Genomic DNA, 23,478 nt, shown 5'->3' with positions numbered 1-23,478 from the left:
TACATTGTAAGTAACTGTAATTAAAATACCTAAAAACGAACAGTAATTAGTTACTCTACTTTTTCAGTGGAAAAGTAATTTAATTACAGTAACGCGTTACTTAGTAACGCATTACACCCAACACTGCCAATCACACCTGGTGGCAGACCCATGGTAATGGTGGCAGGAGACAGAACTCGTCGGAACATCGGTGATGCGATCTCCAGCTCCTGCAGTCTGCATGCCGAAGCATTTTTGGGCAAAATACTGAACTCTAAATTTCCCTCGATTAATAAATCAGAGTGTGAGCGTGCATGTGAATTTTAGTGCTTAGGCATCGAATAATAGTACTGTGTAAATGTGTGTGTTACCGGGTGAATGAATTTAATAAAAGGTAAAATAAGTAAAGTAAAAAGTGTTCAATTTGAGTAGGTTGGTCTTTGAGGTTAAAATGTGATGTTATGGTAGCTGTTTCCATCTTTTATACTGTCTATGAGTAGTCTGTGGACCAGGTGTTCCACAGATTTTTGACACTGCCCCCTGGTGACAGGAAACTGCAACAACATGCAGATGGTGGTCTGCTAAACTGTGTAGGACCAACACATAACCTTAAAGCCTCCTATTAATACAAATACGAATGGCTCAATCTGTTGGTCACGAGTCTCGCTTTGTAGAAATGTAAAAAAAATAAATGAGTCCCTTTGCTGAAGTCGTTTCATGTGTAACACATTTTAAAGCAGAGTAAGACATGGTTTGGGATATACTGTGTAGTGTGCATCTTACAAATGGTGGGCCTCTTAACAACCCTTTGGGATAACTTGTTCTAGACTGAAGTGCACCGTTTTCTGTTGCATCTGGGAACACCACTGAATCAAACACAACAAAACACTGAACTAGTTAACTCTGAGCACAGCATGACTACAGTACTTGAAATGTACTCGGCACAAATCTGGAAGGTTTGCATGCTTTTTTTTCTCCATCAATTAGAATAACAAAAAAAAGGAGAGAGTAAAAAGTATTGCTTGTTTTTTCTCTGTTTTGAAAACCCAAATCAGCTGGTTTTATTTTGTGTTTCTCCACAAGATGATCATATCGGTTAGCTACACTGTGACTAAGTCTACTACACAGCAGACTTGTTGCTGCAAAAGGGAGAAAAGGAGCACCAGAGTTAGTGCTGGGGTTTATGTGATGTAACCTCCACCCTCCTTCCTATTCACTCTTTTTTCCCTCACTCTCACTCTCTATCATGCTCTCAATTCCTTGGCTGCTTGCTGCTAGACAGTACAGTGGCCAAGAGCAGTTGAGTGACAAGTTGACGGGCCAAATCGTCGGGTCCATTGCATCCCCGAGCAGAGACGCCAGCCACCTCTGTACTTCTCCCCTTCCTTCCTGCCTCCTGGGCTAAGTCCAGAGCCCACATCCTGGGAACATGGGGCCGGACGGCTGGAGCCGACAGCACAATAAGAGGGTTCATAGGAAAAGCCGTGTCCGCGTGTGGCTGGGAGGCGCTGATGCTGCCCATGTCATTTTGGCAGCTCGCACGGCTCTATCTGCTGGCCTCAATCATGCCAAAAGTCAAAGAGACGCTCCATTAATCTCGCTCAGCATCACAATCTTTTACCCAATGACTTCTGACAGCACAAAAAAACTGTTTTCTCTTTGTTCTACTGTTATTGTTCATTTGGTGTCCATATGAGGGTCTCTGATGTTCATCAAAAAAAAGAAAGGTTCTACGTATGGGAGAACAGATTTCATGGAAACAGATTCTCGGAGTAGCATTTCAGATAACCAGAACACAGCAGAAAATATGACAACATGATATAGCTGCAGCCGAAGACAGTATCAACACAGTGAGAGGGAAAAAATTGTAGAGTTTAGGAGCCTGCAGACAGCGTGACAGTTCAGTACGTTTATCAAAACAGAATCTCGGCACGGGGTGAACTCTTAAAATTTGCCCCTCTCACTTCTGGGAAGTATCACACTGTGGTGGCCCGGCTGTGTTTGAGGGCTAGTGGCGAATACTCCTTAATACGAACACACAGTTTGCCCCTCAGCCAGGGGTTTTGAAGCTCCAGGGGACAGAAGTCGTCCTGTAACCACTTCTCTCTGTCGTCCACAACCAGCACGAGGCCGAAGTGATTCAGCTGTTCAGGACTGTAGTAAACACACTGCTCCTGTTCGTCACCGTTTTCACCGCTTCCCATCATGCGCCGGGACACGACGTTCATCTCCTGCACCACCAGCTGGACCATCTCCCGCGCGGATGTGCCTGGAGTTACACAAAGCTGAAATGTAGGAGGAGATATTAGCGTTTGCCAAAACAAACACGAGGCGCTCTGAGTGAAAATCCCTGGAAATTGAATCAATACCTTGACGCTGGTCTCCTTTGGCAGACCTGTGCGGTACTGCGGGTAGACTCTGAGTGTGGCGTGACAGCCTTTCCTGAGAGCAGCAGGTGATGGTGAGGCGAGTCTCTGAGTGCCGCTGTCTTCTGATAATGTGCGTGCCGGCGGAAGCCGTGACAGGCAGCGCTCAGCGGAACAGCAGCGGTCCACTGATGAGGGCCGGTGCCATCTTCGCTGCGGTGAGGTGGAAGGTGAAGGGCAAGTAGTGTGGTAGGAGTAAGGCTGCTGGTGGGCGGAAGGGAACTCCAGACTGCTGGTCCTCACGCAGAAGGCCTGCCTCTTCTCTGTGATGTGCAAAAGCTCAATCTGTCTGCTGGGCAAGATGAAGTCACTGTCAAACAGCTCCGGAGCCCCCCTTCGCCTTTCTCCTCCACATCGAAAGCCTCCACCTCCTCCACACCTCTCTCCTTCCCTCCCGTGCTGCGGCTCTGATGCTTGGAGGACGTCTGGTGTGGAATCCCGCAGAGCTCCCCCTCCACGTCCACCCCCGCTGAGGTGCATTCCTCCTCCTGAGCCGCCCCCGTCGATGCGCAGGAAACCACGGGGCTCCAGGGGCGCAGAGGACGAGAGAGGTGAAGGGGGCAACAGGTCCAGCTCTCGGGGGCTCTGGGCACGACTGGAGTCATAGTCACTGTCGGTAGTGAGGAAAACTTCAGAGGAGCCTTCCTCATCTGAGAGTCCAGCAAAATCTAAAGGGTGCAAGAAAAAGAAAGAAATTTATAAATGAGTACAATAATTCCACAATATCAAATTTTCTGGATTAAAAAAAATTGCTCATGTACAAAAAATATCTTTTGGAACCACACGAATCAGACGTGTTTCTGACCTGAGTGCTTACGGCAGCGTTCGGGTGAAGGCATAGGAGAGGGCATGAAGTCTGGTTGAGATGAGGTAGAGGGAGGCTTGTCAGGCATCACCTCTTTAGAGAAGTCAATTATCCAGCTTACAGAGATGCCTCCTGTCGGCTGCTTGTAGCGGGCGTACTGCAAGGCATCCATAATCCATCTCACATCCCGCCACACCTCCTCCATTTGCTTTGGGAAAGTTATTAAGATCATAAGTTACAGTGACGTCTAATACTGTGCTACTCTGGGATTGTCCATTATAATGGGATATTTACACCTAGACTATGCTATAGGCTCGGATAAATCACAAATAGCTGACATGCTGACAGTATGTCATACCTGCATGTGTTCCTGAACTTGTTGGTGTTTCTTCTTGGCAACGAGGAGCTCGGCTTCAGAGAAGGCCTCCCGTAGTGCCTGCTGAGACATGAGGGACTCCAGCTCCAGCAAGGCGGACACCCTGCAGTACTGGCCGATGAAACTGGGGCAATAGGCATTAAAGTGCACTGAGGAAGAAAAGAAATCCAATAAGACCCAAAAACAGAAATATAAAATCCTCTGCCAATAAATAGAGAAACACATACAGTAACAGCAGTTTTTCAAATATTTCTTTTATATAATACTGCATAAAATTTTATAAACTAACCCAATTCAAAGATCTGCAGCGGCAGTGTGAGGAAGCCAGAGCGCGGGGAGTATGGATTATTCTGACCGGGAGCCGTGCAGACTTCATCTGAAGGTGGCAGGAGGAGGAGGAAACACACTTTCTCCCCAAACTCCAACACTTCCTGGCTGTAGATACGGAAGTCCTGTGCCTAAACACAAAGAGACAGGTGATCTCTGTGGGTCTCTGGCTCCACAGGTATGGAGGTACGCTTAGTTGAACTCCTTTAGGACTGCAAAAATGTGACATAATACAGATATTTATATTTAAATCTTAAGTTTTCATTTTAATATATATGCAGTGCTGTTTGTGTACAAGAACTTTGTGGCAGAGGAATTGTTTTCAGGTTGTTTGGCATCCTGTCTGTGAACATTAAGTCTCACGGACAGAAAATTAAATTTGGCAAAATGTTCAATGCAGTTCAGTTCTATTTATATAACAGTTGCCTTAACCTCTTAAGCCCCAAGCCTAACTGATCTCCTGCCTTTTGCCCCCGTATCAGGGGGCGTTGGGGCTTAAGAGGTTAAGTGCTTAATATTGTAAAGTAAACCCTATGATATTACAGAGAAACCCAACAATCATAGGACCCCATATGAGCAAGCATTTTGGCGACAGTGGGAAAGAAAAACTCCCTTTTAACAAGAAGAAACCTCCGGCAGAACCACGCTCAGGGATAGCTATCTGCCACAACCCGTTGGGGGTAAACACTTTGCTGTGTTGGTTCTGGAGGTCAATATTCAAGGTCACTGTACCCTCATCCAATGAGATTCTCTCTGTATCTTAAAGAAATCCTACAACTGGGAGGTTGTAATAGTGGTTGGTATTCTAAGAGTCATTTCTACTTCCCTTTGATAAACATAGTAAAGATCAAGTAATTGAGCTCAAGTTAATTAAGAGTTACAGAGTATGGATCATAGAGTGCTATTTCAATCAATTTTACACGTTTCAGTATTTTAATAGTAGAATTAGGAACCAATAAAAAACCTTGTATAACAAAAAGTGACCTCATTGGGGGTTACCTTATCACACTCTTACACTTTAGACTGATTTACAAAGATTTCCCTACATGAGTGATTCATAGCTTTAAGTCTCCGGTTCTTCATTCTCAAACCAGTCAAATAACAGACCTCCCTGTCATTTTTAAAAGAGGTCTTGAGCAATAGTCCTTCAAGCTTCCTGAAGGTCTTTCAAACATTTTCTTTTGACATTGGCTGCTTTTTCGCTCATTTTTAGTCCTGACCATTTTCAGAGGAATTTTGTTTTGTTTGTTAAGCCACTGTTAAGCCACACTGACTTGTGGATCATTCAAGCATTAAACAAGACACCAAAGTAAAGGGATAAACCAGTGATGTGTCTGGTGATGTGTGGGGTCATCTTGACAGAATGGAACAAAAAGTAGCCAAAATGCAAAGAAGAGCTTTAAATGTCATTCAATGTCCCATTTTTCTAGCAAAATACAAAGAAATAGGAGGCGACTGTGACAGTGTATGTATCAACACGGTGCATATTTATCTTCATAGTCATGTAACTTTTAATAGCAGTGAAGTTTATGGTGCTGGCGCTCCTCCATTTGAACAGTTGGTGGGAAAAGTCAAATGGACAATGACTGCCATTGTGCAGGAATTCAAACCATGTTCTTTTAGAGAAATCATGTAGAATTAGTGGTCTAACCAGCGCTGCCTCAATTTCCACTGGAGTCATTTTAAAGAGCTTTGTGTTGCTGCTGCTGCCTGACTCGCTGTATGCTTCCTCAGGTTCTACGCATCAGTCAAAATCAGTTTTACTAAACAAATTGTGGACTCACTCACTAAATAGGTACAGTTGTCTTGTTCTGACCTGATTGCCAGGAATGTTGATGTGAGCTATCAGGTCCTTGATGGCATTACGCAGGTCCTGTAGGAGGCGATGGGGAGCACTCTGTACATCATGGTCCATTTCCAGTGACTCCTCCAGAGAGCTGAGGGCCTGAAGCCACTGCCACTCCTCTCTGAAATATCAAAGAAACAACTCTTATTGTTTTGCTAGTTTAGTTTAGTTCTTGCTTTTGAAATTTATCAGCCTAACCAGCAGGACTGCAATTCAATTACACATTAGGTAATGCGTGATCCCAACCTTGACACATTGCTGTTGTCTCGAATTTTGGTATGACAGAGCACGTTGGGGAGTTTCTGGGGCACCAGTGCTCTTATCTGCTCCACCGATGTACACAACTTCAGGTAGCCCAGATATAAGCCTGGAGACAAAAGCTTCCTGCTACGCCTGTGGTACGCCAGCTTCTCCTAGAAACAGCAGACAGGGTGTCCTTTAAGACTTTTCATTGCATTTTAATACCATTAACACATACATACACAAGATGGAAATACAGAGTAAATTTAAGAAGTAATGCAGTCTGCATGTCTTTTATTAAAAGAAACTAGACTAAGGGGCATATTCCTGATAGCCTTGTGGGCAAGGTGGCCCAAATGCTCACTGTATTGGGAATCCTTCCACATCTTTAGCTGGTATCTCAATGTAACCGGCATAACATCCTTCAACCGTATGCCTCGCCTGAGTGGGGCATCTAAGACAAGGTTAGCTGGCAAGCTCTGACCAGCCCCATCCTTCTTGAGCTCCATTCTCCTCAATGGTTCTCCTCGATTCTTTAATGGGAAATGAGGTAATGGCCTCATCAACCAGAGCTTAGCACTTGGCTTCCTTCCTCATGACAAGCTGATGGCAATCATTATCAAGCCATTTGCCATTAAATGTGTATCTTCTAACTTCTGTCAACTAGCATTGACTAGAACTGGCCAGTCTTTACTTGACCTCCCTGCTGGGAATATGCATCAGTGATTTTTGTATTTTAGTACATTTTTAGACATAGTCTGCCACAATTAAGGTACCAAATGTATTTAATCAGTCCAGTGTTACTGTTAGCTGTTTACAAACTCAAATGGTCAGCCAAACTACGTATAAGCTGTGGTTTTGTTTTTAGAGCAAAAAAGAACCAGGCACATGTTACGGCTAAATACCATTTTTACCTTCAGTGTTTGGTGTCCACTTATGTTCACTGACAGTGCTAGCATAAATCATCATCAGTTCATCTGGCCATAACATCGTTGTCACACTGCATGACCTAAAAGTGTGCAGGGGGTAAAAATAGCAGCATTGTATGGTGGAATTTCCACCCAAACTGAACTAAAAATGTGGAATTCAGTACCTTTTTCTTTATAGAAGTAATTTTTAACTCTATGAAAGTAACAACCAGTAAAGTAAGTGTTGAACGGGGTGAATTACATGATGACTGTGCTTTTAATTTTTTCTCTGTGAGCATCCTCTCATTCAGTAGTCCTGTTTTTATGTTTCGCTGTTCAGTTAGTCTTGGATGCTTTTCATGTTGTTCCAGCGTGTTTAAAGTGGAAGTCGGTCCTGCAGAATAGCCCATCAGCACATTTTTTCGCATTTCATCATATAATTTGTTCATAACTGGCCACAAAACAAATATTTCAGTGAGCTGTGGTTTTGCCAAAGGGAATCTTCGCCATTGTTTTGGAACCACAGGACCAAACCAGTGTGCTTTGGAGACCAAACAGCATTGCAACAATGGCATCAGGTTTACTAGGTTATATAGACAAAATCAACTTGTGGTTTACTTCCAGATTGTTTTTTTTGTTTTTTTTGCCGAACAAAACATCCACACAGAATTAGTTATATAACACTAAATAACAACAGTTACACGGTTAGATCATCATCGTCTCCAACATGCTGAAAGTTTAAACTGCTACTTGCTGAATAAGCAGCTTTAAAACGTAAAGCGACGTCAAGATGGTTACATTTACATGTTGTGCTGTCACGGATTGACCTGACGTTTGGCATTTTAATTAATCTGATGACAAGTCTGCTCTGTATGCTGAATGGCCTAATAACGACAGTGACAAATGGAAGAGCAGAGTCACGGTGATTAATGTTTGTCTAAATAAAGGGTGTCTGCACAAACAGAACTTGTAATTGGAAGCAGATTTCAATTTAAAGTCCTATTGTTCCTGCCTCGGTGCCTCATGTCTGTCAGGCTGTGTTTGGTTTTCTGTGAATGAGAGCCTCAGCGATTCCACTAAATACATGTTTCGGGGCATTTTGTTGTCGACAAAGCCCTTTATTCGACGTGCTTTGATCTGGCCACATCCTCGGGTAACATAAACGCAACATAAACTGCTGTGGAAGCGTTCTTTGACCAAAACAAAAGCAAAAAAATAGCCCAATGTACAAAACTGAGGTAACTCCTAATCACTGCCAGCCCACTTCTCTACAATATGGGAGCCAATCAGCTTGTTTTGAAGAGAGTGGATATCTGGACAACACATAACTGACATGAAAGGGAAGATTGTGTAAGATTTCATCTTGTATGTCCCGATTTCGCACATTCACATGCAGATACTGTCTACAAAGATGCCTGTTGTCATGGTCCCATGGGTTTGTGTTGTTTCTGAGTTTTGGTTTCTGTTTGAAAACCGCTTCTTGATTTTCTTTTTATATTTCTGTGCGAGCAATTACACGTTACAATTACACAATGACACAGTAATATCTTAAGACCTGCTGGGCTCACATGAAGTGTGATGAGGAGCATGTCCAGCGCAGTGGGCTCTTCGGGGGATGATATGGATTTTCGTTGGAGCTGAAGTTTACAAAGCTGCGTCCAGCGTACCCCGTCAAGGTTGGGAGAGGCATTCATGTCCTTCAGCAGCACCAACAGGGCGTTACCATGCTTGTCTTTGATCGGTTCAAAATATACCTGACCAAGATCCTGGGTTCCCAGCGCTCCCTGATAAAAAAACATTAGATAATATTGCCTAAAATGTTTCACACTGAGCTCATATGATCACAGCTGCCATAATTTACTCCTAAAACTATTAGACTACCTGTAGATGGGAGACAGCCTGCAGCATCTTGAGGCGAGTCTGCAGAGTGCATGAACACGACGTCTGGGAAGGACCGAGGCACTGCTGCAGCCACGAAATTTCCTCCCATAGATAGGACACCTGTTGCGGGATAGGAATCATAATAAGGGGTATTGTAATCATTTGTGCAAATGCATAGATATGTGACTGTCAAGTTAAACTGTGGTCCATGCACCTTAGTAAACCATAGAAAGTCCTGCATCAGTGAGCTCGAATACGAATCTTCAATCTCCACAATAGGAATCTGCTCCTCTGGAGTCACCAACACGTTGTCATCTCTGTAGAATATGGACGCCAGATAGAGACCTCTGGAAGGAAACGCAGAAAAAATGTGTGTATGAGTATTTAATACAGCTCTGAATGTTTAAATGTAAAAAAAACACTAGAATCAGTACTTTGCTGTTTTATGTAAATGTACATCCGAAAAAGGTATCTTCCACAGTGTGTCTTTTATCCTGTCTTCCTCCCCTCAACCCTATAAACGGTCACAGCAGATGGGTGCCCCTCCCTGAGCCTGGTTCTGCCAGAGGTTTCTTCCTGTTAAAAGGGGGTTTTCCCTTACCCCTGTGCTTGCTCATAGGAGGTAGTTTGATTGTTGGGATTTTCTCTCTATTACTGTAGGGTCTTTACCTTGCAGTATAAAGGACCTTGAAGTGACTGTTGCGGTGATTTGGTGCTATATAAATAAACCTGAACTAAAAATCTGGCGGGAGAGTGTAAAAATAAAATGATAAATTACATACCAGATTTGTTAGACATATAGTTAAAAGCCTAGGACATGGAGTGCTCTAATATTTACGCCACACTTCAAGGATAAACTGTCTTCTACCTTTTCAAGCTTTTGACAAATTTGCTGGTGGGCTGGAAAAGGTGCCGCAGGCTCTTGGACACCGAGTGCTTCCTGCTTTGTGGCGGAGCTTTGCATTGCTCTGTGTGAAAAAACACAGGAAAAAACAGAAAGGATTAAGCTAATTCCATAGCAACAACAGAGTCAGATTACCTGAATAACTATTCCAATGCCCTTGATGCTTAAAATCACAAATAGCATACCAGACACGATAGAGCCGTGACTCTGACTGGTTTTCTCTCTAAACTGGTGTCTACTCCTGTCCTAACTAAGCCCAGTGGCAGGCTGTTACCAGAGTTACCTAACTGACAACAAACCTGACACATCCAACATCGCGGTCAGAGTGGAATATTTCTTGACATGCTCTCCAGTGGTGCGGTACCATTTGACAGTCAAGCTGGCTGCCAGCAGCAGAGTATGGGCCTAAAGGGAACTGCTTACTCTCAGGTCCCAGAGGAGCTGTGTGTACATGTGTGTGTGTCTGTGTGTGTTTACCTGTACACGCTATAGCTGCTGGAGCATGGCAAGCCTTGAGCAACAGCCATACGCGCAGAGTCAAGGAGCTGTCGTAATTTGTGTGTGTGTACGTCTGTATGTCTTAACCCTTCACCGCTCACCTACAGGGGAGGTCAGTCAAGTCTGTGGGGACGTGTTTATTTTTAGTGGACCAGGAGGGGGTTGGAGGCCAGAGCGAGAGAGGTGAATGCATATCTATATGTGTGCGTCTGTAAGGGTGCTTGTTGGTGAGATAACGCACCTCCCCACTCATTAGAAACCATGAGTCCCAAAACCCTTTACAGACCCCCCCTGCCCAGCTCCCCACAGGTGAGGTAACTCCAGCCCCAAGCCACTTAAAGTCAATAAATCTCCCCATTCAGGGCCCAACAAGAACTAATTTTCTCTTCAGGTGGATGAGTTGAGGTGTAGTAACCAGAAAAAAAAGCACCATTCGACCCTTCTCACCTCCCCAAATTTCGCTCCACTCGCGACTCTGTTCAGCTCCAGCCTTGCCAGGCCTCAGTCGCTCTTTGACACTGAGTAAGAGAGACAAGTAGGGCTGACTGCTGGGGTGCCTGTGTTAGTCAAGGCTTCTTTCACAGTTTAATTAATAGTGTTTGGACAAGAGGGAGAAGGTGGTGTGGGCTTTGAGCCGGGCTGCGATGGCGGGGGGGTGCGTACATGGACATGTAGGGGAGTCAAGAGTTGAAAGCGAGAGCATGTACTTGAATATTTGCGTCTGCTCGTGTACACGCGTACCCGTGTGTGAGCCTGTCTATCTTTATGTGTGTGTATATATGTGAGGACAGTAGACAGGGCGACTGGTGGGCTGCAGGGGGCGAGAGGGGGAGGCAGCAGTAGTCAGTGTTAATTTATGCCCTCTCCAGACTCCAGCCCGGGACTTGTCTCTTACAGGAATAACAAACATGACCCCAGGACACGCCACCTCGACTACCGTGTCTGAACTCTCAAACTCAATCAGCCACCGTCTGAAGAACCAAGAGCCACTCAATACCGGCTATTATATAGCATCTTGCCCTGTTGCAAATATGGTCTAGCCACAGTGGACAATAGTAAGTGGGTGAGTGTGTTTGGGCGTGTGGGTGTGAGAGAAAAAGAGGGACAACTTGCTCAAGGCTAAGTGCAGTTTGCCGTCATGTAAAAAGAGGCAGTGTGGACAGGTTTTGACACTTATGGGACCAGCTTACAGCCAGCAGTGTTTAGGGATATAAACAGCTTGAGTGTGAGAGAAGCTGATCTGCATTTTGTCACAGAGAGGGAGAGGTATTCAGCCGAGGAACGGCTGAGTCATGGAAAGACTCGTGAGGGATGGGAGGGGGTTGCAGAGACAGACGGGAGGGCATTATTTTTGAGGCGACATGTCACCTTAATATGTACGGCCTGAGATTGTAAAGTGTCTGTCATGCTGAGATGAAACACAGCAACCTGTTACACCTGTGATCTCAACTCTGCATCGTTGTGTTTCTTTGCACAGGAAAAAAAAATGCTCATGAAGCATGAAGTCGTGCCAGTATTAAACACTGATCTTAAGGTTAAGTTTAAAACACCTTTGAAATTTGGTTGGGCTTCAAATACTTCAAGCTCTAATATTAGTTTTTAGTCTTTCTGGGGGAAAACAGCCCCTTTGAATTGGTCAAAAAGTTGTTGATACCATGGCAGACACAGTGGCGGTGAGCTTCTTTTATCTGCCCAAGTAGCTGGTCCAGTGCCTCCTTCTGTCCTCTCTGACGAGGAGCGCGGCCATCAATGTCCCTCCAACCTTCAGGGAGACGAAATAAAGAAAGAAAAACTGTTATACAACAACTTGTTACTGCAATTATCTAATCAGCCAATCATGTAGTGGCAAATCTATGGACCTGCTGAAGTTCAAACTAATAGGAAGGCAACAGTTACTCAAATAACCACTTGTTACAACCAATGTATGCAGAAGAGCATCTCTGTTTGAACAATACACCCCTGTCAACTAAGAACAAGAAATTGAAGCTATAATTCCCAGAGAAGAGTTGAAAAATGTTTCCTAGTCCGTTGAGTTCTGAAAGCATGGATCCAACCTGCCTTTTATCCTTGGGTTATGATGCTGCTGGTGGGGTAATGGGGTGGGAGACATCTTCTTGTCACGCTTTGGGCATCTTAGTACCAACTGAACTTTTAAACACCACAGTCTACCAGATTATTGTTGCTGACCATGTCCATCCCTCTATGACCACAGGGTACTCATCTTCTGATTTTCTTTAACATGACAATGATTTCGCTACTTAAACGGCCTCCACAGTCACCAGATCTCAGTCCAGTAGAGCAGCTTTTGGGTGTGGTGGAACTGAAGATTTGCATCAAGAGTGTACAGCCGAGACAGCTGTAGCAACTGTGTGATGCTGTCATGTCACCAAAATCTCTGAGAAAAGCTTACAGCTCCTTATTGAATCTATGTGACAGGTCTGAAGCCAAAAGGATGTCAAGGTGTAACTGACAAAGTGGCCAGTGAGTGTATGTTTATCAAGACTCACAGAGCTCATACATAATAGGTGTTTTTAGCGGAAACCAACATGACGAAATTAGGGTACTGGTTCGTTCACACACATTGGTCTAGAGTTAGCTTTTTTAGCATTTTTAGTTGTACCATGATCAAAACTTATACAAATATTTATGGCCCTATGGCGACATCATGTGGTTTTAAGTCTATCTATCCGTCCGTCCGTCCGTCCGTCCGTCCATCCATCCATCCATCCATCCATCACCTTGACTGTTTACCCCAGTTGGGTCACAGGGTGCTGAAGCCTGGTCAAAAAGCAGGCTGGATGCTCCCTGGACAGCTTATAAGTCCATCTCAGGGTTAACACAGAGAGACAATCAATATACCTACAGGCAAGGTAGAACCACCAGCAACTTATTCAGGCAATCGAAGAACTTGCAAACTTCACTGAGAGACAAAAAAAGCCTACAGTATAATAGCAACACCAAATGGTAACCACTCCAACACTATGCCACTCAGGCTAACATCTTATTTCACTTTTTTTTTTTAAATTAGTGTGAAACTGTCGATTGTACTGTCATGGAACGTGGTACAAACATTAATGTCTGGTTCAGCAAGTTTTTTTAATAAAACAAAATTATTGTTGATTTATGAAAATGGTCTTTTTTTAAAAACAAATTTCTATTTTGGACACTGAAAAACATTTAACTGTTTACCTATTAATCAACTATATCAGTGTAGTATGAATGGCTGTGGGGGAGGTCTTTATCAGCAGGAAAACCTGTAAAACTTATAAAAAGACAGGTAAAAGTCCAAAAAAATATCTGCTCTCCGTACTTTACAAAGCCGTCAAGTGGGGTGGATTGGAGCCGTTGCTGGGCCGATTCTGACCATCAGGCCTTACATTTGACACCCCTGACTTATAGTACCACCTTACTTGAGCTGCTCGAATGGCAATGGCCATTTTGTCTATACTACACATGAGCTGAATGTGCTTAACATAAAAGAAAAATTAGTAAGAAAATTAGCAGAAATGAGCTGACATATTATTATTATTACAAACTAAACTGGTATATAATTGAGTTTTAGGGTTGTCAGTTTCTTCATATTTTGTGCTTGAAAGCTCACTGGCTTTTATAACCAGAGGCTAGTGAGAAGAAGGAAACTAAGCTGATAGTAGACTGTTTTTATAGTGGACCGTTATCAGTTATGGAATGATAAAATTACAGGTAATTAATAAACTCTCAGCAATTTACATTTTTATTAAAAACAGCACTTATTTTGTATAAATTATACTTGGATGATGTGACATTATTATCCAGGTATGATCAGACACATATAGTCACATTCTCTGCCGGACAGGCACATCCCCTGAGCACCACTGATTTTGCGTTCAGGACTGAACATGTGCACAGAGATTCTGATGTAGTGCTTCTGCCACCTTGACAGCATCTGAGGAACGTTAATGTACCACAAACTTAACTGTACCCCCAAAACGCTAAATATTCTCATTCCTCTGTCTTTGTGTGTTTCGTCTTTCCCTGTGATGGAGGCACACTTACACAAAAACACCTACTTACAGTACACTGTATTACAAACACACACTTGGCCTTCTCTGCTCATAGATGACCAGATCTGCAGAAATCCTTCTCCCTTATGCATTAGAACCAGAGGATGTGTCAACGATAACCCACCCCCAACCAACATCAACTCCAACCCACCCCCCACTCCCTCTCCTGGAGCCCCCCGGGGGGTGCGTGGGGCTGAAACACGGTGAGCTCTATTCCCGGAAAGGTGCCTGTCCCGACAAGACAAGCGGGCCCTTTAATGGGCGTCCACGGCCCGGTATAAGGCCCCCACTGTTGGGGCCGCGCCGCGCGCTACAGCACAGACATGCAAATATTTCCAGTGGTAGGCCCAAATGGAAAACACAAACACGCAACATCGAAATTAGCTCTGGGAGAGGGGAGGGAGAGCGGTGGGACAGTAGAAAAAAAAAGGAGAGGGGGAAGCCTAGTTTCACAAACTTGCTGAAAAACACTGTGTGCTGATGAGGACAAACATGTTCATGTGTTCTCCAGATGTGCCACGAGCGTGCCAGTGTGCCCACAGCAATGCTACCTATGCTCACGCTCTTACAAAAGGTGCATTTTGCATCTGCAACAGTCAGAAGAGTCCTTTCACAAATCTCAAAAACATGGAAACGTAAAAATTTCGCACAAACTAAAGAAAGAGACAGATGGACTGAAGGAAAGGGAGAAAGAGGGTCAGAGCTGCAGCGGTCAACAGCTCAGCTGTTGCACATGACTCCACGGTTAATTTCTTGGCTGAACCCGGGCGGCTTCTCCTGGCAGCTGGGCCCAAGCAGCATCCTGAGGCTACTGTTACACTCACTAACATCCGCAGTGAGGGTCCCACAACCCGCCCAGCCGCCCTGGCAGAGCTGGAGGAGAGTCCAGCTGTCATCCCTCTAGTGATGGCACAGCAAAATTGGAATGACACCAGCGTGACAAATTCAATTAACAAAATTAGACGATGCCCGGGTCATTTTATGTGTAAGACTACGAAACAAATCACTTATGCAAGACAAACATACACACACACACACACACACACACACACACACACACACACACACACACACATACACACACACACACACACACACACACCACAGTTATTAATTTAGTGAGGTGAGCCAAAACCTTGTAGAGCAAGGGGCACGTTTTGAAATCACCCTAAATTTGGAGCTTTATGTTTAGCTTTGTGTAAAATTTAGACACAGGCTTTAAAATACTCATATTTATACAAAGAAAATAGACAACTTACTGGAAGGTGCAGCGCAGGCTGGTGTGGAAATTTTCCAAGGTCCCCAGCCCTTCATGTTGTACGCTGACACCTGCACGTAGTAATAGGTCCCCTGGGAGGAGAGGAGATAGGACACTTACGACAGAACCTGCTTGCGTGTGGCAACAACTGAAAAGGAAGTGCTTCTGTAAATGACCATCTGCATACACGTGCATGTGTGGAGCTCAGCGCATCTCTGTCTCCCAGCGTGCAGACGGCGAGCCCCTGCCTCTCCTTTCTCAGCCAGATCAATCACACCAGCCGCCAAAACTCACTGGCCTTGCCTTGACCCCTGTTCTTTTTTGACAGGAGTGAGCTTTAGCTGGTAGTGGGGGTCTTAAATGGGGGATGGGTCTTCCCTCACATAATAACTAACAACCAGTGGAGTGTCCATTTGTCTCCATGTCCGCTTAAAAAATGCCACCCATAAATCAGGTGGCAGGCTACCAAGCTGCTCTTTTTTATCATTTTGGCAGCTGCCTGCAAATGTCGCTTCTGAGTGGTCAGGAGGGAATAGGGTTTGGCGTGACGCTTAACATATACAGTAAAGAAGGGTCCAGGGCTGTGTGTAACAATACCAGGACCCTTCCTGTGAGAGAATAGCTACAAGCTATTATTCTACAAGCTACAGCTGGAGAACCTGCAGCATAGTGCTGCTTAAACTATGGTGATAAAATGTGATTGGAACATTTTATCTGTAAGTTGGAAGGAATCTGTAAGTGCTTCAGCTCATGAAAATGTACATGAAGAAAAACAACAGCAAAAACAGCAACAATGTGCCGGCAGAAACTTACAGATGTTAGTCCAGTAATGTTGCACTCGAGTTGAGTGGCATCATCCACTATCATCTCACCCAGCAGAGGACTAAACGAAGGATTACTGCTCCAGCTCACTTCAAACATACACAAACACAAACATTTTTCATTAGTTATCAAACACTAGTCATTACTTTACAGTAGAATTACATTGCTTTTCCTTGTTTTCTTTAATTAATATGCTTTTACAGTAATGAATGCTTACACTGAACACGCCCACTACGGGTTTAGAATAATAATGCATGCACAAGAAAACCCCTATGAGCCAAAAGCTTCAGGCTGTTGGAGCTTTATGATGTCAAAGAGAGCGGATGTCCTTAATATGGTCATCTCAGGGACAAATGTCCCACCCACTGTCCATTTTTTCCCCAATGGACTGCCAATCAGAAGAAAGCTGTGTCCTTTAAGGGAGAGAAGCAACAACAGCTTGTTTCAGGCAAACAGGCCAAGTAGAGATTAAATAAGGATTTTGAACTGTGGGCCATGTAAAGCTACTCTCCAATAGTCCAAGAATAAAAAGCTTGGAGCCGGAAATGAACCTAATATGTCCACTTGTAACTCTACATATTGTAATACTGAGTGGTTTGTTCTAAATGAAGTGGCTGGTCTGGTGTGACGGCTGACCTTTGTATTTGGTAACCACAGCAGAGTTGACACAAAGAGGTTCCTGGAAGTCAACTTTTAGACTGGTGCTGCTGCTGACAGACAGGGAAACTACACTGGGAGCATCTGGAGGACCTGGAGAGACAGAGGACCAGAGAGAAGGCCGGGTAAATAAGCAGAGCACACACAAGAATACACAACAGTCAGATTACTGTAATGGGATCTTTTAGATGTTTTGATCTGTGCACAGTGCACTCACTCAGTTTGAGAGGGTTTTATATGCAGTGAAATAGTGGATGATGGTAAAATCAAAGCATTTAAAGGCAGCGCAGCTTCATCTTTACCCTATAATCTTCACAAACCGATATAAGCTTAACACAAGTACGTCACAGATTCTCACTGTGAATATAACAGCACAGACATTAACCTTCAACCTGTGCTTTATTACTTTCACGTGCATTCACACATGCCCATCAAATTACATGAGTAATGTAGAATTAAAAGGCGGGAAAAGATCTTTTTTACATCAAAATGCACATTGGTGTGGGTACAAGGGAGGAGTGTCTGCTTTCTGAAGAGGGGGGCGGGTTAGCTGTCTGCCACTAAGCGTGTCACGAAATGCCTATAAAAAATTAAAGCAGGAATACAGGCGTGTTATGTTTGTGCACACACATACATGCCACATAGTTGTGTGTTCGGCTTCCCAGTGTGGAAGCCATTAAGTCAGCCCAGACAGAATGACAGCAGAGGGAAAAAAAGGGGTGCAAAAAAAACAAAACAAAAAGAAAACCAAAGATGACTGCTGGACTGCAGGAGTGATTCAGGCGGCAAACTTTTATCGGCTGGTTAGCATTTGATAAAAAAAAAATCTAAATCAACTTGAAGCCTTACTGGCATGCTCAAAGCCTGTCTGCATGCGTCGGAAGAGCCGGAGCCTCCACTCCCAAGCTTTTAGCTGGCGCTCACGGTCAGATCCCTCCCGCTCACCAGGACCCTCATTCCGCACCTGGGGCTGTAGCTCCAACACTCGCTGCTCGGCCTCCTGCACCAGAGTGGCCAAATGAACCGCTCGGCCCTCCAGACTCACAACTAGGAAGGAAACACAGTGAGGGGGGGAATGTCAGTGGATAATTTCAGTATCAAAACAAGAAGCATTTTATCACACGAGACTCTTTTATTGCCAAACCAAATCCCAAAAAATTATTTTAGACAAACCAATGCAAAGCTTGAGTATATATTTGAGTGGGGCTGGCTTTCCAACCAAAATTCAATGAGAAAATAGCGTGAATAAGAACAGGGGATAGAGATCATTCTCATGTTTGGGTATTATTATTATTGTATAACTATGTTTCCACGAAGAAAAACATGTTCTAAATTATTTACACTGTATTTATTAAGAGATTGGACGATGCGCAGGTTTAGATAGTGCTAGAAACCCATCTGCCGCCTGCAACGGTGCAAATTTCTTATGAAGGCCGCTCTCTCGCTCCCTTTTTTTAATGCCTTTGTTTGCCCAAAATACTGCGGCAGATTCCACAATAAACAGCGTTTAATGTAACTAAGCAGTCTCTCTTTTGGGCAATGACATCACCTCGAAAATGACACCAAAAATGGGGCAATGAAAGTGAGAGGGGTGAGAGAGGGAGGAGTGCTCTTCATGTGCGGTTAGAGGGGAAAACAAAACGGTGGGAACGTGCATGGGCATCGCTTTAAAGTGCCATTGTAAAAGCTATTTTTCTGCAAATGTGCGGAAAAAAGTCAACTAAAACTATAATAACGCCACAAGCTGCTAGGACCAGAAGATACTTTCCAAAAAGGGGAGAGGGGTTTCAAACGCATCGCTAGAGCAGACGAGTTGTAACCCAGGGCCGAGCAGTCGCTCATAGTGACCGGTGGTGTTAACGCAGAGATCAACGGTGCTCCGATTTGCAAATGCATCGCTATAGATCGCTACAAATCAAATTACAGGACAAGTGACGTAAAGCTGCTAAAGGTCAAAGAGGACAGCGGGATACTGTACTCCTCCTGCAAGCGGCTGGTCACTTCTTGGAGTGTTTGGGACCGGTGTGTGTCTATGTTTAGTCTGTGTGGTCTGTGTTTGTTCATTGTAGATTCCACTGTTGAGCGTTAGATTCCACTGTTGACAGTAAGTTTAAAGCTCCGTGTCAAAATGTCCATCTGGGTGTTTAATTCTGCGGCTCTCTCTGTGTCTCCTCGGTGGCTGGGAGCTTCTCTTTTTCAACCTTGAGCGTCTCTTCTGGGTGTCACCTCCGTCGTACTCTGCAGACACTCATGTGAAAACTTGAAGGCAGTTCTTTGCTTTTTTTTTTTTAAAAGGGATTACGTGAAGGTCAGGGTCGAATTAGGTTAGGACAGAATTATTACTGAGGATCCTTGGACATGGACTATAGCTTGGATGGAAACAATCAAAATAATAATAATAACAATATTGGTTCACGTTGATTTATAATTCCAGCTCCTCTGGGCTTAGAAAAAGGCCCAGAAGCTGTCATGAATGTGTATGTGTGTCTTGATTTGTCCTTATTTCACATTAAGGCTTTGTCTTGTTGAGAGCCACTAAGGGATTAATAGTGTGAAGATGAAGTTGCTTTTGAGAGCGTGTTTGTCTTTGCCTGTCCTTGTCTCTCTGGTAACGACACACTGTGTAGTCAAGCATGGCAATAACAATAAGCGCCATAATCAATTCCTTTTAAAGTTCAAGGAAAAGTCTGCATCATCTATCGCGTCAATTATACTCAGATGGCGTTTTGAGCATGTTCTCGAAAAAAGAAAGCTTTAACTTTCATTATGTCCCGTCGTTTGCTTCGTTTGTTTCTCTATTTATGTCTTTTTGCGGACAGCGCGCACGGCCCGCTGTCTCGTGAGTTATTGGGGTTCTGGAGAGGGAGCACAATCAAACACTAAACTTTAGTAAACACCACTTTCCATTCAAGTGTTTTCAATTTAATGATACCTTTATAAGATGTCTGGCTCGGTTCTTGAAAAAAATGAAGTGTGTGTTTGTGTGTGTGTGTAAGTACAAGTACAAACACAAACAGCCTAGGAGCCTTACTGGCGAGTTGTAATCATTAACAGAGGAAGGCGGCGGCGGCTCACCAGATCACAAACAATTAAAAGTGCTTACGCAGATGACTAATATTGCATCACAATGGCCGCCCCTCCGTTGCCTCTAATATGTTTTCACTGGCAGCAGAAAGCAGAAATAGATGTGTGAAACTGTCAGTAGAGTGAGGATAAATCCATTACTGGTGTGAATGAAAGGAGACTGTGTAATGTTTTAACACCTGCAGTTGATTTACATGACGCTGATATTGCTGGTTCAATACAACAGTTCCCCCTTAATCAAACGCCACCCTCTGCCTCGGCTACTTGGCATGAGGGGACACGGAAGACATTTGAGAAACGATAACAGGTTGGTTGTGTCTGTAACAGAAGATGAGAAACACACGGTTTTGGAGCCAGAGGTACCCGCAGAGGTTCAGGGAGAGAAAAGACCGAAACTACAGGACAGCGATGAATGCACTGAGATCGAAAGAGAGAAAAGAACACAATCTCTCATCATTCACACCTTTATGGTAGTTTCTAAGCTTGCTGCAGACTGAAATCAGCAAAGCTGATTAAAAAGCAGCAGTATATTGCTTTCCCCCGGTGTAACAGAGGGAAATCCCACTTTTAGAGTGTTGCTGACTTCTGATCACATCCCTGGGAGAAGCGCTCCCCTGACTTCAAAGCTCTTACTGTGGCGCTTGTAATTTCCAGTCTCCAGTGTGGGAGCAGAGCACAAATTAAGCCTCCAGAACTAATTAAAACCGCCATGATAAGTTGTCTGCTCGAGGCAAAGACACAAAACCTAATGACAATTGCCTCTGTAGCAGCGTCTCTCGATTTGTTTTGAGTACACAGAAGTGAGTGCTCATTCGAGTGCACGCAGGCAAAGAGGAAGGCTTGAGTTCAAGCTGGGGAAACGCCAAGTCCAAGACAGGTTTATGCTCATATTCTAACTGTAACTGTCTAATTCTTGTTTTCACATGTGTGTGTGTGTGTGTGTGTTTAGGTCCTATTCCACCAAAAGAAAAACATTCTTCTTATTTCATAAAAAGATCACGTGGAAAATAATGCTCAGGTTTTCTCTTCCCAACATTTAAAAATACTAAATTTATACATTTGTTTTGCACGTTAATTCCTGCAACTTTAATTTCAGTGAGCACCAGACTGCATGCGCATGTGTTTATGCAGTATTATAACACTATGAAAAGATGAAACTTTATTTGTTTCATTAACATTATCGTGAGCTTAAACCATCACTACCAGCAGATACGCTCTGCTTCTCTACTCACAGTGGGGGCTCTCCTTGGCACCGGCTCGCAGCAGAAGCTTAGCCATGGGCACATTATTGGTCATGATGGCGATATCAAGGGGCAGGAGCCCCTCGCTGTTAGGAGTGTTGAGATCCAGCTCCTCCAGACTGTACTGTGAGAGAAGGAGCTGTACCAGGTCCAACTCTTGATGTTCCACTGCCTCAAACAGAGCTTCATTACTCTGAAACTGTAATAATGAATGTTAAAAATGAATACAAATGAATAGGAAAGTTCTTTGCAGTACAAACATGGGAAACACCATTTTTCTTCATGCTTTCTGTGTTGCTATACAGTAAGTAGATATTTGGGTGTGCAACGCCAATACCTGAGACTATTCAAGTCTACGTGTTTTCCCGGACTATTTTTAGATTACAATGTTCCTGGGCTTATTATTTTTTCCCTCTCCCTCGCTCTCTGACTTACTATGGTGGTTTTGCGCAGCCTCTCCTTGTCTCCTCCCCGTCCTGACACCACACTGTCCTCCAGAGCAGGGGGGTTGGTGCCCACGCGGAACTTTCCAGACAAATTGCGGTAAAGGCGGCGAGCAGCGCTCGGTGAGGACAGGCTGGCAGACTTGCGAGCCGAGACCGGCTGGTGGGCCTGGTCCCCTCTCATGGGCTGCGTCATTTTGGCCGAGTCAGCCCTATGGGAAAGATGGATGCATGGGAGACATGAGTGATAGGTGGGAGTAAGAAACAGAATCTGACATCTGGTACGATACATCACGCTGTGGGAGAAAGAGGGGAAAGAAAAGGTGCTGAGTACAAAATTCACTATGTGTTTGCTTCTCAAGTCTACCATAATATCTTACATCTTTGGGAAAGGTCACTGAAGTCATGACCAGCTGCTATAGCAATAGAGGAACAAAACTCAAGGGAAGCAGAAACAAGCATTTCAGATTACACTTACAGGTTTATCGAGATTCTACTTTATAAAATCAGTTTCTGCTTATGGAAACCAGCACATAAACTTTGAGGGTGAAACTAATTTGCGCAGTGTTCATGCACAGCCGGCAGAAGGACCGGCGAGACCCCCGTACAGAATATAGGTCACATCAGTGGCAATGCATGCAACACTGATTGCTTAGAATGAGGGTTGCAAATTGGCTTGCAGACACACGTCTGTGGGCAGTGCTAAAGCAAGGTAATTAGTGCACTTTGTGCGAGATTTGTCTATCAACTCAGAAGCTGATGCCGAGCTTCACTTTGTGGCCTAATTAACGCTAGGCTCTGTTATTATTACCCCGTGGGAGAGGGGGCTAAAACACCAATGATCGAAAGCATGGTGATACATTACACTGATTTGCCAGATGGGCACCATGCTGACATTATCAGCTCTTACTCGCAGGTGGTGCACAGTCATCCTAAACCGGCAATGCCAGCCTCGGTAGCCGGTTTGCCAACGCTGCTCTGCAATATCACATGTTAGTCAAAAAGATCACCATCTCTTGCTGATGGTTTCTTGGCATGACTGGTATGAAGATTATACTGTTGCCTCTCCATTCTGCCATGGGAACTATGTGGACGGCACTGTGTTTCTGGGGAGAGTCTGGCATGTAGCGCTCTCACACACTCAGCTGCTGAAGGAAATGTCATCAGGACTCTCCAGGCGCTGGTGATAAACTCTGTGTCGGGTCCCACCAAAGAGAAGCAGAGAGATAACTGAATTCCTCAAGGACGCCTTTTCAGCAGCCCTAGCTCCTGTTTAGTACACCTCTCCCGATATCTTATGAACTTGTTCCTCCTCTAATCATCTCCTCCCCACTCCGTCTAACGCCTGCCCTTCTTTCTATTGCTGTTTCACTCTTACTCTTTATCCCCGTACTGTTTATATTTCCCAGTATTTCCCAAATTCTCTCCACACTGTCGTCACCATGATTCAACACTTAATCAGCATGTTTATAAACAACTAATTATCCGCTAATTGTCCACGCTGATTTTTAAATAAACAAGTAGGTTTCCATGTGAGGTGTAAGATAACAACTAAGCAAAAACTTAGTAAGTAGATGAGAAATTTAACTGTTGTCTTGCTTGGTTACCTCAAAAAATGCTCACTTGTTGGCAGCCACACTGAGAAACATCATCAGATAAATACTGGCGATGTTCTTAAAAAGAAAATGGTACTGGTTGAGGACACTACTGTAAATAAAGCTGTTAGTTTGGGCCATCTTG

General features: G+C 44.1%; 1 protein-coding gene across 1 annotated transcript in view; it reads right to left on the bottom strand.

Moving 5' to 3' along the window:
* Positions 1 to 1,030: 1,030 nt before the first annotated feature.
* The window catches only part of ankfn1b (ankyrin repeat and fibronectin type III domain containing 1b), a 124,635-nt gene continuing 102,187 nt past the window's right edge, over positions 1,031 to 23,478 (bottom strand). The window contains exons 6-23 of the mRNA XM_063482052.1: positions 21,731 to 21,950; positions 21,287 to 21,494; positions 17,820 to 18,017; positions 16,950 to 17,063; positions 16,305 to 16,402; positions 15,493 to 15,583; positions 11,845 to 11,952; positions 9,657 to 9,756; positions 9,003 to 9,135; positions 8,789 to 8,908; positions 8,476 to 8,691; positions 6,006 to 6,172; positions 5,730 to 5,880; positions 3,876 to 4,044; positions 3,569 to 3,735; positions 3,211 to 3,418; positions 2,349 to 3,073; positions 1,031 to 2,264 (exon numbers count right to left, since the gene is read on the bottom strand). Of these exons, the coding sequence (XP_063338122.1) occupies positions 1,956 to 2,264; positions 2,349 to 3,073; positions 3,211 to 3,418; positions 3,569 to 3,735; positions 3,876 to 4,044; positions 5,730 to 5,880; positions 6,006 to 6,172; positions 8,476 to 8,691; positions 8,789 to 8,908; positions 9,003 to 9,135; positions 9,657 to 9,756; positions 11,845 to 11,952; positions 15,493 to 15,583; positions 16,305 to 16,402; positions 16,950 to 17,063; positions 17,820 to 18,017; positions 21,287 to 21,494; positions 21,731 to 21,950 (3,502 nt within the window). The 3' untranslated portion in view covers positions 1,031 to 1,955. The remainder of the gene's footprint in view (positions 2,265 to 2,348; positions 3,074 to 3,210; positions 3,419 to 3,568; positions 3,736 to 3,875; positions 4,045 to 5,729; positions 5,881 to 6,005; positions 6,173 to 8,475; positions 8,692 to 8,788; positions 8,909 to 9,002; positions 9,136 to 9,656; positions 9,757 to 11,844; positions 11,953 to 15,492; positions 15,584 to 16,304; positions 16,403 to 16,949; positions 17,064 to 17,819; positions 18,018 to 21,286; positions 21,495 to 21,730; positions 21,951 to 23,478) is intronic.

Source organism: Pelmatolapia mariae, linkage group LG8 (genome assembly GCF_036321145.2).
Source record: "Pelmatolapia mariae isolate MD_Pm_ZW linkage group LG8, Pm_UMD_F_2, whole genome shotgun sequence".
Taxonomy (NCBI): Eukaryota; Metazoa; Chordata; class Actinopteri; order Cichliformes; family Cichlidae; genus Pelmatolapia; species Pelmatolapia mariae.
The sequence above is the reverse complement of the archived record's forward strand: the minus strand, read 5'-3'. Positions and strand labels throughout refer to the sequence as shown.